Source organism: Crotalus tigris, unplaced genomic scaffold (genome assembly GCF_016545835.1).
Source record: "Crotalus tigris isolate CLP2741 ecotype Arizona unplaced genomic scaffold, ASM1654583v1 scf7180000017661.16357234195:1864864, whole genome shotgun sequence".
NCBI classification, from domain to species: domain Eukaryota; kingdom Metazoa; phylum Chordata; class Lepidosauria; order Squamata; family Viperidae; genus Crotalus; species Crotalus tigris.
The window spans coordinates 265641-278497 of NW_024096548.1; the positions used below are offsets into that span (position 1 = coordinate 265641).

General features: G+C 41.1%; 1 protein-coding gene across 3 annotated transcripts in view; it reads left to right on the forward strand.

The window, feature by feature from the left end:
• ADCY8 (adenylate cyclase 8) overlaps positions 1 to 12857 on the forward strand; it is a 122299-nt gene that overhangs the window by 92384 nt on the left and 17058 nt on the right. For all 3 annotated transcript variants that reach the window (XM_039335801.1, XM_039335799.1, XM_039335800.1), the window contains 5 exons: positions 1096 to 1196; positions 2748 to 2949; positions 4831 to 4920; positions 6518 to 6690; positions 8995 to 9076. In XM_039335801.1, coding sequence (XP_039191735.1) covers positions 1096 to 1196; positions 2748 to 2949; positions 4831 to 4920; positions 6518 to 6690; positions 8995 to 9076 — 648 coding nt within the window. The remainder of the gene's footprint in view (positions 1 to 1095; positions 1197 to 2747; positions 2950 to 4830; positions 4921 to 6517; positions 6691 to 8994; positions 9077 to 12857) is intronic.

Genomic DNA, 12857 nt, shown 5'->3' on the forward strand with positions numbered 1-12857 from the left:
GGGGGGGAGCCAGCTTCACTTAACAACCATGTTACTAATTTAACAACTGCAGCGATTCACTTAACAACTGTAGCAAGAAAGGTCATAAAATGAGGCAAAACTCACTTAGCAATTGTCTCGCTTAGCAACATAAATGTTGGACTCAATTGTGATCGTAAGTTGAGGACTACCTATATTATTATTATTATTATTATTATTATTATTATTATTATTATTATTATTTCAGATGAGACTGCAGAATTCAAGCAAGCTCCTAAAACTATTCCCATTAGATGCACTTTTTCCGTATCTGGCTTTATTTCTAAATCACCTTCTCCCTTCAATGGGGCCACCTATCCTTTAAAACAAATTGCACCTAACTAGGTGACTAAGCAAGCTTAGCAAAGCTCAATGCAAAGATGGAATTACTGGTCCCCTAGGTTGGGGACGTGCCATTCTTCCATGGGTCTTGCAAGCATGTTTGTTTTGATGGGATATTTCTTTGGATGGATGTTAAACAATACACTGAATGGGGGGGTGGGATCCTTGCTGCTCTCTGAGCTTTGTTGTTTTCTTGCAGACGTTTCATTACCCAAACTAACATCATCAGTGCTAGAAGAGAGAGGAGGAGGAGGAAGAAGAGGAGGAGGAGGAGGAGGAGGAGGAGGAGGAGGAGGAGGAGGAGGAGGAGGAGGAGGAGGAGGAGGAGGATTGTGGACTCCTTGGTGCTCTCTAAGCTTGATTGTTTTCTTGCAGACATTTCATTATCCAACTGGGTAACATCAGTAAGGAGTGGGGTTTGCCACTAGAATATAATCTGAGAGTAAACCCACTCCTTACTAGCACTGGTGATGTTACCCAGTAGGGTAATGAAATGTCTGCAAGAAAACAACCAAGCTCAGAAAGCACCAAAGATTTCCCTCCCCCATTCCAATCCTCAGCTATAAATATTTTCATTTATTAATATACTAATACTTATCCCAGGAATATGCTTCCTTTACTGAGCTCTGTTTACTAATTCCCCAGAAGCCTCATACACGTGCCTCGCTCCCTTTCTAGAGTTGATCTAGAAACTTCACTTACTTGGTTCCTTTTGTCTACTGTTTTCTATTTCAGTACTCCCAAATGAGGGACGAGGTGTTCAAGTCAAACTTGGTGTGTGCATTCATTGTCCTGGTATTTATCACCGCCATCCAAAGTCTACTTCCTTCTTCGAGGTAAGTTCCATGGGTTGGAATAGAGAGATTAACTGGAGTCACGGCAAAGTTTCCATTTTCCTGAGTTTCCATAGCAGAGGGAACCTGGGTTCCTGCATAAAGATAGTTATCATTAAGCACCCCATTGTGGTGCTTGGAATCGGGGCAGTGTGGTGTAGTGGTTAAAGGCACTGTGCTAGAAACTGGGAAATGAAACCAGGTGGGTGGATTTCAGCCAGTCTCTGTCTCTCAGCCTTAGAGAAAAGTCAGTGGCCCATCTGAAGATGTGGCTAAGAAGACTCCATGAAGTTGTCCATGGGGTCATCAGAAGTTAGGACTGACTTAGAGGTACACAACAGTACAAAGGTGGTTTTATTAAGCTTCAGAAGAGTTATCAGGAGTGGGGGTTATTGGCTAGCATCCCAAAGTTCATCTTAGTTCCAAAGCAGTATTATGCTTATCTTGTAATGTTTCTCTTTGCGCATACAGTTCATTTGGTCTTAGAAAAGCACTGTTTTAGTCATCCTGTCATATAAGAACAGGTTATATTTGTATAGGTCCTCTGCAGTCAGGCGTAAAGGATCAGACCATAGGTTAAGATTTATTGCTCAAGTCTCTACACAAGAATCTAGTCAACTAAAGTTCAATACTAAATTGGCACTAGATTTGGGTCAATGGGATTCAAGACCGTTTGTGGCAACATATGGATTCTAAGCTGATCACGCACTTAACTCCCTCCCTCAGCTCTGCCTCTCCTACATCTACAAGTATATTGCGTGCACATGCACAAGAATAAAAATGGATTAAGTGCCAATAAGTTGGCGTCATACTCTCAATGACTCCATGAGTAGACATTCTCCAGGATGATCTGTCCTGAGAAGATGAAATTAGAAATGTTAACAAAGCCCTGAAACATTAGATTTTACTCATAAATGCAGGAGAAGGCTGTTTTTCTATCTTCTAAGTATGTATGTCTGACTTCCTTCTCCAGAATGCTTCCAATGATTGTCCAGTTTTCAATTCTAATTATATTACATTCGGCTCTGAGTGGTCCATTTTCTGTTACTTTTTTTTCTTTTTCCCAAAAATAAGGATGAAAATGGGAGGAAGTTTTTTCTTTCTGATTCTGTGGACACCAATAGAACAGTGCCCTTAAATAAATAGCTACTAGGAATAGAAATAGATAGAAATACAGTGCTGAGTGGGCACTAAACTGGTACTAGATTCGGGTCAGTGGAATTCAAGAGGGTTGGACCATTTGTGGCAACATAAGGATTCTAAGCTGATCACATACTTAACTCCGCCCCCAGTTTTGCCTGCTCCTCTCCTACATCTACAAGTATATTGCATGCACATGCACAAGAATAAAAGTGGATTGATTAAGTGCCAGTAAGTTGGCGTCAAACTCTTAATGACTCCATGAGTAGACATTCTCCAGGATGATCTGTCCCGAGAAGATGAAATTAGAAGAGTTAATGAAGCCCTGAAACATTAGATTTTACTCTTCCTATAAATGCAGGAGGAGGCTGCTTTTCCATCTTCTAAGTATGTGCGTCTGACTTCCTTCTCCAGAATGATCCCGATGATTGTCCAGTTTTCGATTCTAATTATATTACATTCAGCTCTCGTGCTGATAACCACTGCAGAGGATTACAAATGTTTACCCCTGGTGCTCCGGAAAACTTGCTGCTGGATTAATGAGACCTACCTGGCCCGAAATGTCGTCATCTTTGCTTCAATTATGATTAATTTCCTGGGAGCCGTCATCAATATTGTAAGTATTTAAGAAGGGAAAGGTTGTCTGAATGGAGAAGGGGGCAGAAAAAGTATAAGCTAGAAATTAAAAGCAACTTTACTCAAACCGATGCCTTTCCGATATGCTGGTCTACAAACCTATCATTATACTGTGAGGTTTGAGCTACAAATATTCTGGTTGGTACTTTCATAATACTCTGTCATTCTAGCTGGCTGTGATGAGAGCTATAACCCAAAAATCTGCAAGGTGAAAGATTGTGAGAAGCTGATTTCCCAGGATAGTAGCTTCTGATATTTTGCATGAAAGTATTTAAATATATTTTTCTCCTTGGAAAAGGAAGGAAGGAAGGAAGGAGAGGGAGGGAGGGAGAGAGGGAGGGAGGGAGGGAGGGAGGGAGGAAGGAAGGAAGGAAGGAGAGGGAGGGAGGGAGGGAGGAGGGAAGGAAGGAAGGAAGGAAGGAAGGAGAGAGAGAAGAGAGAGGGAGGAAAGGGAGAGAGGGAGGGAGGAAGGAAGGAGAGGAAGGGAGGAAGGAGAGGGAGGGAGGAAGGAGAGGGAGGGAGGGAGGAAATCAAACCCCAGAGTATTCAATCTTTCAGGGGGGCTCAGATGACCCATTGGTGTCTTTGTCTACTGTCTATTCATCATCATCCTCACTATCATCATCTATCATCTATCAGTCATATATCATTTATCTATCAATCATCTGTATCTATCATCTATTTATTATCTATCATCATATCTCTCTCTCTCTCTCTCTCTCTCTCTCTATCTATCTATCTATCTATCTATCTATCTATCTATCTATCTACGGTATCTATTTATCATCTATCGTATTTATATGGCCGCCCATTTCATAAGAGTGTCTTAAAACAAAAGACTCTTTTAATATATATTTTTGAAATATTAAAATGGAAATCGGGCATAATACAAGGGAAAAAAAATCCCGGTCCTAGAACCATACTTAGAACCTGGAAAGGTTGCCTGCAGGCCTCACAAAATTCCCACAGAGATAAAAGAAAGTGGGAACTATGTGGTTTGCTTTCTAATATGGTTAAGTGGTGATCCTTTTAATATGTCTTCCAATGCAAGCATTTTGTCAGCCTAGGCATTACAGGGTCTTCATCATTTCAAGACAGTTGTTTGCTGCTGCCCTCAGGATATGACTTCTACAAGAGATACAGGGTTATTTTTCTGCTTTTCCCAAGTGGTTTTTTTTATTCCAGAGTATTCTCACAGAGCTGGAGACATCAGATAGATAGATAGATAGATAGATAGATAGATAGATAGATGGATGGATGGATGGATGGATGGATGGATGGATGGATGGATGGATGGATGGATAGATAGATAGATAGATAGATAGATAGATAGATAGATAGATAGATAGATAGATAGATAGATAGATAGATAGATAGATAGATAGATCACCATTGTCATTTTTTACTGTGGACACAATGGCATACTTTAAAAATGAAATTTAATTGCTTGTTCTCAAAGACATTAACACTATTGTCTTCTTTAATAGTAGTAGTAATAGTAATAGTGATACTGCTGCTGATGATGATGATTATTATTATTATTATTATCATTATTATGTTGGAAGGGATCTTGGAGGTCATCTAGTCTAACCTCCTGCTCAGGTAGGAAATCCTATACCATTTCAGACAAATGGCTGTCCAGTCTCTTCTTAAAAACTTCCAGTGTTGGAGCATTCACAACTTCTGGAGGCAGGTTGTTCCACTGGTTAACTGTTCTAACTATCAGGAAATCTCTCCTTAGTTCTAGATTGCTTCTCTCTTTGCCCAATCAAACCTTCTTCTTCCTCCCTTTCCCAAAAAACATTCTGCCAAACAATTGCACTGCTTTTCTTATTCTTATTCTTTTTTTCTTTGTCCACAGCTCTGGTGTGACTTGGACAAACAACTGCCTTTTAAGAATCAAACTTTCAACTCTTCGGTATATTTTACAGACATTTGCTCGTATCCAGAGGTAATCCTAAGTATATCATTTTGCGCGGAGAAAAGACAACACAATATGTTAGGCTAGGCAACGACGGATGATACCAAGCTTTAGGATCATGTGAAACCTCAAAGCAAAACTTTCTTTCAGTGATACTGTGAAACTACAGACAGTCCTCCACTTACAACAGGCCGTTTAGTGACGGTTCAATGTTACAACGGCACTGAAAAAAAGGGACCCATGACCGTTCTTCACATTTAACAATCGTTGCAGCATCCCCATGGTCACGTGATCAAAATTCGAATGCTTGGCAACTGATTCATATTTATGACGGTTGCAGTGTCCCGGGGTCACGTGAACAGCCATTGCGGTTTCCTGACAAGCATAGTCAATGGGGAAGCCAGATTCACTTAACCACCGTGTTACTGCTTAACAATCAGAATGATTCACTTAACAACTGTGGCAAGAAAAGCCGTGAAATGGGGCAAAACTCACTTAACAAATGGCTCACTTAACAACAGAAAATTTCCCGGCTCAGTGGCAGTTGTAAGTCAAAGACGGTCTGTACCATGTTGCTTCACTTCAAGTGAGCTTGAAAGATCCTTTCCAAACTTCCTCTAAATCACCTTGGCTCTTTTATGACTCGTGGACTTCAACTCCCAGAATTCCTGAGCCAGCAGGGCTCAGCTTGGAAAGCTCTCCCTTTCCCCTCAGCATGGGTGGCTCAGGAATTCTGGGAGTTGAAGTCCACGACTCATAAAAGAGCCAAGGTTGCCTACCCCTGCTCTAGCTCAACCATTTGTATCCTGGGGCTCTCCAGATATTTCAGATTACACATGGTCTATTGTCAGGATATATGGGTCGTATAGTCCAAAACAACCAGAGGGCAGGAACATGATATTCCAGTCTTAAAATGCAGGAATTCTCCTATATAAGAGAGAAAATGTCAGTGGTCAATAGAATCCCACTGTAGAAGAGGACCTACTAGGAGTTGACTTTTAGGGCTGATTCAGTAACTTCAGCACAGTTTCAAGAGCTCTCAAAACGTTTTCAGGTGTTGCATGTGTCTATGTTAGCAGAGAAATTCCTCTATATTTTTCCCAGCAAATTCTCATCTAGTCAATGATGTTGCTTTCAACTCTCTCTATAAATATAAGAAAAAGATTCTGAGGCCCTAGAAAGAGTGCAGAGAAGAGCAATGAAGTTGATAAAGGATCTGAAGTTGATAAAGGATCTCAACCAGGGCTGGCTGAGGAACTCCAGGAGTTGAAGTCCACAAGTCTTAAAGTTGGCAAGTTTGAAGACCCCTGCACTAGACCAACCCAATAATCATATTAATAAACCTAGAGAATAGCTGGGGGCCCCTGTAACAATATTGGCTGGCTGAGGAATTCTGGGAGCTGAAGTTCACAAGTCTTAAAGTTGCCAAGTTTGAAGACCCCTGGTCTGTAGGTTTGATCATATGATGAATGGCTAAGAGAATTTGGGATGTTTAGCCTAACAAAGAGAAGGCTTAGGAGAGACATGATAGCCATCTTCCAATACTTGATTCTCTATGAGATTTTGAATATATTAGTTTAGGTTGCTGAGCTAAATGCTGATGTTTCTCCCAATTTTCTTTATAAAGTATTTCGTCTTTACCGGTATCCTGGCTATGGTGACCTGTGCCGTGTTTCTTCGTCTCAATTCGGTCCTCAAGTTGGCCGTGCTGCTCATCATGATTGCAATCTACTGCTTCCTGACTGAGACCATTTATGCTTCCCTGTTTCTCCAGTACGATGACATCAATCATAATGGAGAGTAAGTCTTTATTTACCTATTTGTTTATTCATTAGATTTTCATCCCGCCTTTATATTATTTTTTTATAAATAACTCAAGGCAGAAAACATATTTAATACTCCTTCCTTCTCCTCTTTTTCCCCACAACAACAACCCTGTGAGGTAGGTTGGGCCAAGAGAGAGGGACTGGCCCTAAAGCAGGATTAAATCTCACAGTCTCCTGATGATTGGCCCAAAATCATCCAACTGACTTTCATGTTTAAGGTTGAATTCTCCTCCTCCTCCTCCCTCCTCCTCCACATTCTTCTTCTTCTTCTTCTCCTCCTCCTCCTCCTCCTCCTCCTCCTCCTCCTCCTCCTCCTCCTCCTCCTCCTCCTCCTTCTTCTTCTTCTTCTTTTTCTTCTTCTTCTTCTTCTTCTATCCACTACAGGATGAAGGCCTCTTCCACATGTTTCCAACCTATACCAAACTGCCAATTGGGCCCGCAAAACTTGTTTTAGGTCTCTTTTGTGGAAATTTTTTCAAAAGTGGGAAAGCTGGAACTAGAACTCACAATCTCCCGGTGATCGGCCCAGATTGATCCAACTAGCTTTCATGCCTAAGAAGGGACTAGAGCTCGCAGTCTCCTGATGATTGGCCCAAAGTCACCCAGCCATCTTTCCTGCCCATGGAGGGACTAGAACTCATAGTCTCCTAGTTCTAATCCAGCACCTTTAACCCCTGCATCAAATTGCAGCTTAAGGGCTGAACTGTTTTGAATTGGAACTCTTTAACCAAAATTTAGCCACGGAGAGATACTTTAGACAGTGGGACGGGTGGCGTATATGTTTAATAAGTAAATAACAAATCTGAATAGATGTTCCTCTGCTCTGCATCATATTCCTTATATAAAATAGCTCCTCAAAGTAAAATGTAACTGTCAAAAACAGAGTAGCTACAATTTTTTCCAATCCCTTAGCTTGTCAGTCATTTTCATGACAGTCGCCTGGAGCAAAATCTCTTCCAGGTGCATCTATTACCTTCCAGATGGGGGTGGGGGGGGGGTGTCTGGCATGTTAGGTTTCTTCCATGGAGGGAAATAATCTGCCAAAAAAAGGTGCTAAGAGGCTGCTGCGTCTCAGTATGCAATTATTCCGCAGCCCCTGCTTATTTCTTCAGAACAATGGAACAAAAATAGCCTCGACCAATATACAGAGCCTTACCTGAATCATCTCATCTCTAGACAAGATAATTCTGCAGTGATGCTAGAAATATCTCATCAGCTGGGGAAAAAAAAAAGACGGGCAGAAATGAAAGCGGGAAAGCCTTATTATGGTCCCTGAAAGAGGAAAGCAATATCACGGCTGGTTTGATGTGTCAATCTTTCATTGCCAGGGGCTTTTCGTTGACTGTCATCTCAGCAGGAACATGGAACTGGAGAGAGTTTTTAGCATCAGGTGGGAAACCCAGACAAGAACCCCAGCTAGGGCAGGGAATTCTCATATAGAAGGGATGCCCCCCCCCCCCAAAAAAAAGTGTCTGACTTAATTCCGCATAGAATATTTTGAAGCGAGAAATAGTTGTGTCTGAAATCTTTTGAGATGGATGGAAACCAACCAAGGAGAGAACCAACTTAGAACTAAGGAGAAATTTCCTGACAGTGAGAACAAATAATCAGTGGAACGACTTGCCTCTAGAAATTGCGGGGTGCTCCATCACATAAGGTTTTTCAGAAGAAACTGAAGAGCCATTTGTCTGGAAAGCTATAGGGTCCCCAGATTGAGCAGGGGGTTGGACTAGAAGACCTCCAAGTTCCCTTCCAACTCTGTTGTTCTGTCATTCTGAGAATAAATGTCAGAGTCTGAAAGAGAACAAATGCATCCATTTCCTGATATGTTTTCCACATGCACTCTATACCAGGGGTCTTCAAACTTGATCCTTTTATGACTTGTGGACTTCAATTCCCAGAATTCCTCAGCCAGGCATACTGGCTGAGGAATTCTGGGAGTTGAAGTCCACAAGTCATAAAAGGGCCAAGTTTGAACTGGCTGAGGAATTCTGGGAGTTGAAGTCCACAAGTTATAAAAGGGCCAAGTTTGAAGACCCCCTGCTCTATACCCTATTCTCTTGACTTTTTCCTTCCTGCATTCACACATGACAAGGCAGGGCTAAATCTTCCAATCTCCTGGTGATTGGCCCAAAGTCACCAGGCCAGCTTTCGTACCTGACAAATTAAAAACAAAACAATAGGAAAAGGTTTTTGTTTTAAGCTTTGCTCTTCTTTCCTGTTTTTTTTTTTTTTTAATCGCTACCTCTTCCTCTATCTCTTTTCTTTCTGTTTATAGCACAGATTTTCTGGGGACGAAAGAAGCTTCATTGCTCCTCATGGCCATGTTCCTGTTAGCTGTATTTTATCACGGCCAACAGGTAAGGAAAAACCTTCTTTGCCATATGCACCATTTCCCAGCAGAAAATACCCCAACACACACGCACACAACTTGCTCTGCTAGAGCCTGCCAATCATAGCTCCCCTTTGGAGCAAATAATTAAATATCAGGCTAAAGTATTTCATGACCTTCAATAATTGAAGGCCTGATTAACCTTAAAGAAAGGCCAATTAAAATGAGCACACGGCCAGCTCTGTGCAGCTTCTTTCTTTTTTTTTATTGCTGTGGAAATATTATAAATAGAAAGCTGTTTCAGAATATCTTATCTGTCTCTATCCAACTCACTCTAGTTGGAAAATCAAAAATCAGTTCAAAGTCCAAGCAGGGCAAAGCAGCTGTTACGAGAATGGCAGATTTCCTGGTTGGGAATCTGTAGAAAAAGGATAAAATAAAATAAAAATAAAATTGCAGGAAAGAAATATCTTATTACATATGAGATTGGGGATGTCTATAGGGTGTAGGTCAAAAAAGTCAAGATGGCAGCCACACGGTCATGCAGTTAAAGCTCCGCCCCTTTTTTATTTGCATTGCACTGACTCCCCAAGAGATGCCTTGCATGGGATAATTTCTAATGTGTCCATTTATACTATAGATTTTCTTCAAAACACTTGGAAAATTAGAGGATGCAGAGTTTCCATAAATAAATATTGGGAGCTACTCTTTTATGGCCCAGTGTGGCCCCTGTTGCTGAAAGTTGCAACTTCCCCACGATCACATGATCAAAATTCGGACAGTTGGCAACTGGCATGTACCTAACGACGGTTGCAGTGTCCCAAGGTCATGTTATCCCCTTTTGCGCCCTTCTGACAAGCAAATTCAATGGGGAAGCCAGATTCACTTAACAACCGGGTTAGTAACTTAGCAACGGCAGTGATTCACTTAACAACTGTGGCGAGAAAGGTTGTAAAAATGGAGTAAAATTCACTTAATTGTCTTGCTTAGCAATATAAATGTTGGGCTCCGTTGTGATCATACGTTGATGATTAATTGTATAGATATCCAGGACAGTCTGAGGTAGTGTCCTCATGACAAATTGTAGTTTAGGAAGTTATAATGCAAGCTCTACCTTCTCTTCTTTAAGTGGCGATGTCATAGGTAAGTAGGCAAGGGGTAAAGTTGACACTGTGACACGTAGTTTAGCACTTCCGTCCCACTGCACCCTGCCCCTCCTCTGAATATAGGGAGAAGAATAGCAATAGCAATAGCACTTAGACTTAAATATCACCCTGGGGTGCTTTACAGCATTCTCTGATCAGTTTACAATGTCAACATCTTGCCCCCAACAATCTGGGTCCTCATTTTACTAACCTCAGAAGGATGGACAACTGAATCAACCTTGAGCCAATCAGGGTCGAACTCAAGACTGTGGGCAGAGTTTGCCTGCAATACTGCATTCTAACCACAGGGCTCCTGGTATAGAATCTTGGCAAAATTGAATGGCCAATAACCTAAAATCTCAGTAAAGACGGAGAAAAACCTAGTTTCTCTGTTTACATTTTCTGCAAGAACCAAACAAAACCCAGATAGTAGCTTCCCATGATGACTCGGTTCATCCCACATATTTATGTCATGACTAGAATCTGACCTGGATTTGGATGTGAGACCATCATGAAACCCTCAGGCTGTGAACTAGATTAGGAAATTGGAAAACTTCCCAGCATGGAGAGAGCAAGAGCCAATTATTTCCATATCACGGCCCAGAAAAAAAAATTAGAGGACGTTCTATGTCCGTGTTTCTCAAACTTGACAACTTTAAGAGGGGTGGACTTCAACTCCCCAAATTCCCAGCCAAGAATGCTGGCTGGGGAATTCTGGAAATTGAAGTCCACCCTTCTTAAATTTTCCAAGCTTGAAAAACATTGGTCTAGGTTGCTGCTTGATCTGAGGGAGTCATTGTAAAAACGTTTTCCTCCTCTTGTGATAAAATAACTGGAGGAAATGAATTTCTCACGACAAAAATAGCCAGGTGCAAGAGAATCTTTTAGACAGTTATCCATGCTGAGATTTATCTGAACTTTGAGCTGCTGAACGTTGCTCTTGGTCTAGGTTGCTGCTTGATCTGAGGGAGTCATTGTAAAAACGTTTTCCTCCTCTTGTGATAAAATAACTGGAGGAAATGAATTTCTCACGACAAAAATAGCCAGGTGCAAGAGAATCTTTTAGACAGTTATCCATGCTGAGATTTATCTGAACTTTGAGCTGCTGAACGTTGCTCTAGGCCAAGGGTAGGCAACCTTGGCTCTTTTATGACTCGTGGACTTCAACTCCCAGAATTCCTGAGCCAGCATGGGTCAGCTTGGAAACCTCTCCCTTTCCTTTCAGCATGGCTGGCTCAGGAATTCTGGGAGTTGAAGTCCACGAGTCATAAAAGAGCCAAGGTTGCCTACCCCTGCTCTAGGCTTTCAAAGCATTCTCAAATGGAATGAGCAAGTCCTTTGGGGGGAAAATGTCATGCCCATAATTCACAATGGTGGTTAATAGCAAACAACTGTCAGACTTCCCATTCAGGCTGCAGTCTTCCTCCGATACCTTGTACCATCCAGTATTTTTGTTCCTTCTTTGGTTTCAGATCCATCCTTAATGAGAAACATGTACGCTTTTAATTAAATTTGTCTTCGGAAAATCCCAAGACTGGGACTTTTTTCTTTCCCTATAATGTAATTTCTTCTAGACATCTCTTCTCCCATAGTCAATAGGTCTGGAGGATGTCTTCTACAAAGTCCTCAATTTATATTAAAAAATAATTCTCACAAAGAGTCAATTAGACTTCTTTAGATTTATGGTAAATCAGATACTCTTGGAACAGTCATTGGGAAATAGAAGCAATGACTTTTGAACGTAAATATTATATGCTTCTAAAGTCATTTTGTTGCACTCTGGTGTCCAGGAACATAATCAAGTTACATTAAAGCAAAAAGGAACTCATAAACCCACATTATATTTCCAAAGGAAAAAAGATAAGAAGGATGCTTAGCTAGCTGGCAGCATCTATCAAACCTTAATGGATCCCAACAGCATAAGAAGGTTTTGATGTGGTCAATATTTGGATGGTCCTAGGCTTGTAAACTACATAAAGTAACAAAAAGGGGAGAAAAAAAATCAGAAAAGGGCAATGGAAAACCACTTTTGTGTTGCCAAAAGCAGAACAACATGGACGTGCCTAGGAAAGACACCAAAAGTCAAGCTCAACTTGAAAGGCATTTCATTTTGTTTAAATTTTGTTTAAAGAGCAGATAATGATCTGAAATAGCATCTGCTAAAAATTTTCTTGGCTCTTTAAAGAAAAAAATGGTTTTCTTTCCTTTTGTTAGAAAATGAAAAATTGCCAAGGGAGAATAAATATTTATGAAAAATCTCATAAATAAGTTGGCATTTTTCACACACACACACACACACACACACACACACACACACACACACACACTTATTCTAGTTAAGAACTGGACAAGGGATGTCTGACAGGATGTCTATGGATATTCTCAGCCATCCAGGTCATGGTTGTCCCAAAGATGCTTTTTCAGGAGGCAAGTGGGCTTTCTTGTTTTTCTTTGAAGACATTTCGCTTCTCTCCCAAGAAGCTACTTCAGCTCTGACTTCCCCACCATCTAGTCAGAGCTGAAGAAGCTTCTTGGATGAGAAGCAAAACGTCTTCAAAGAAAAACAAGAAAGTCCAGTTGCCTCCTGAAAAAAGACCTTTGGAACAATATCTGAACAAGCATTTTCCACTCAGGCTTCATATGGTATGAAGCCTCCCCAATAGG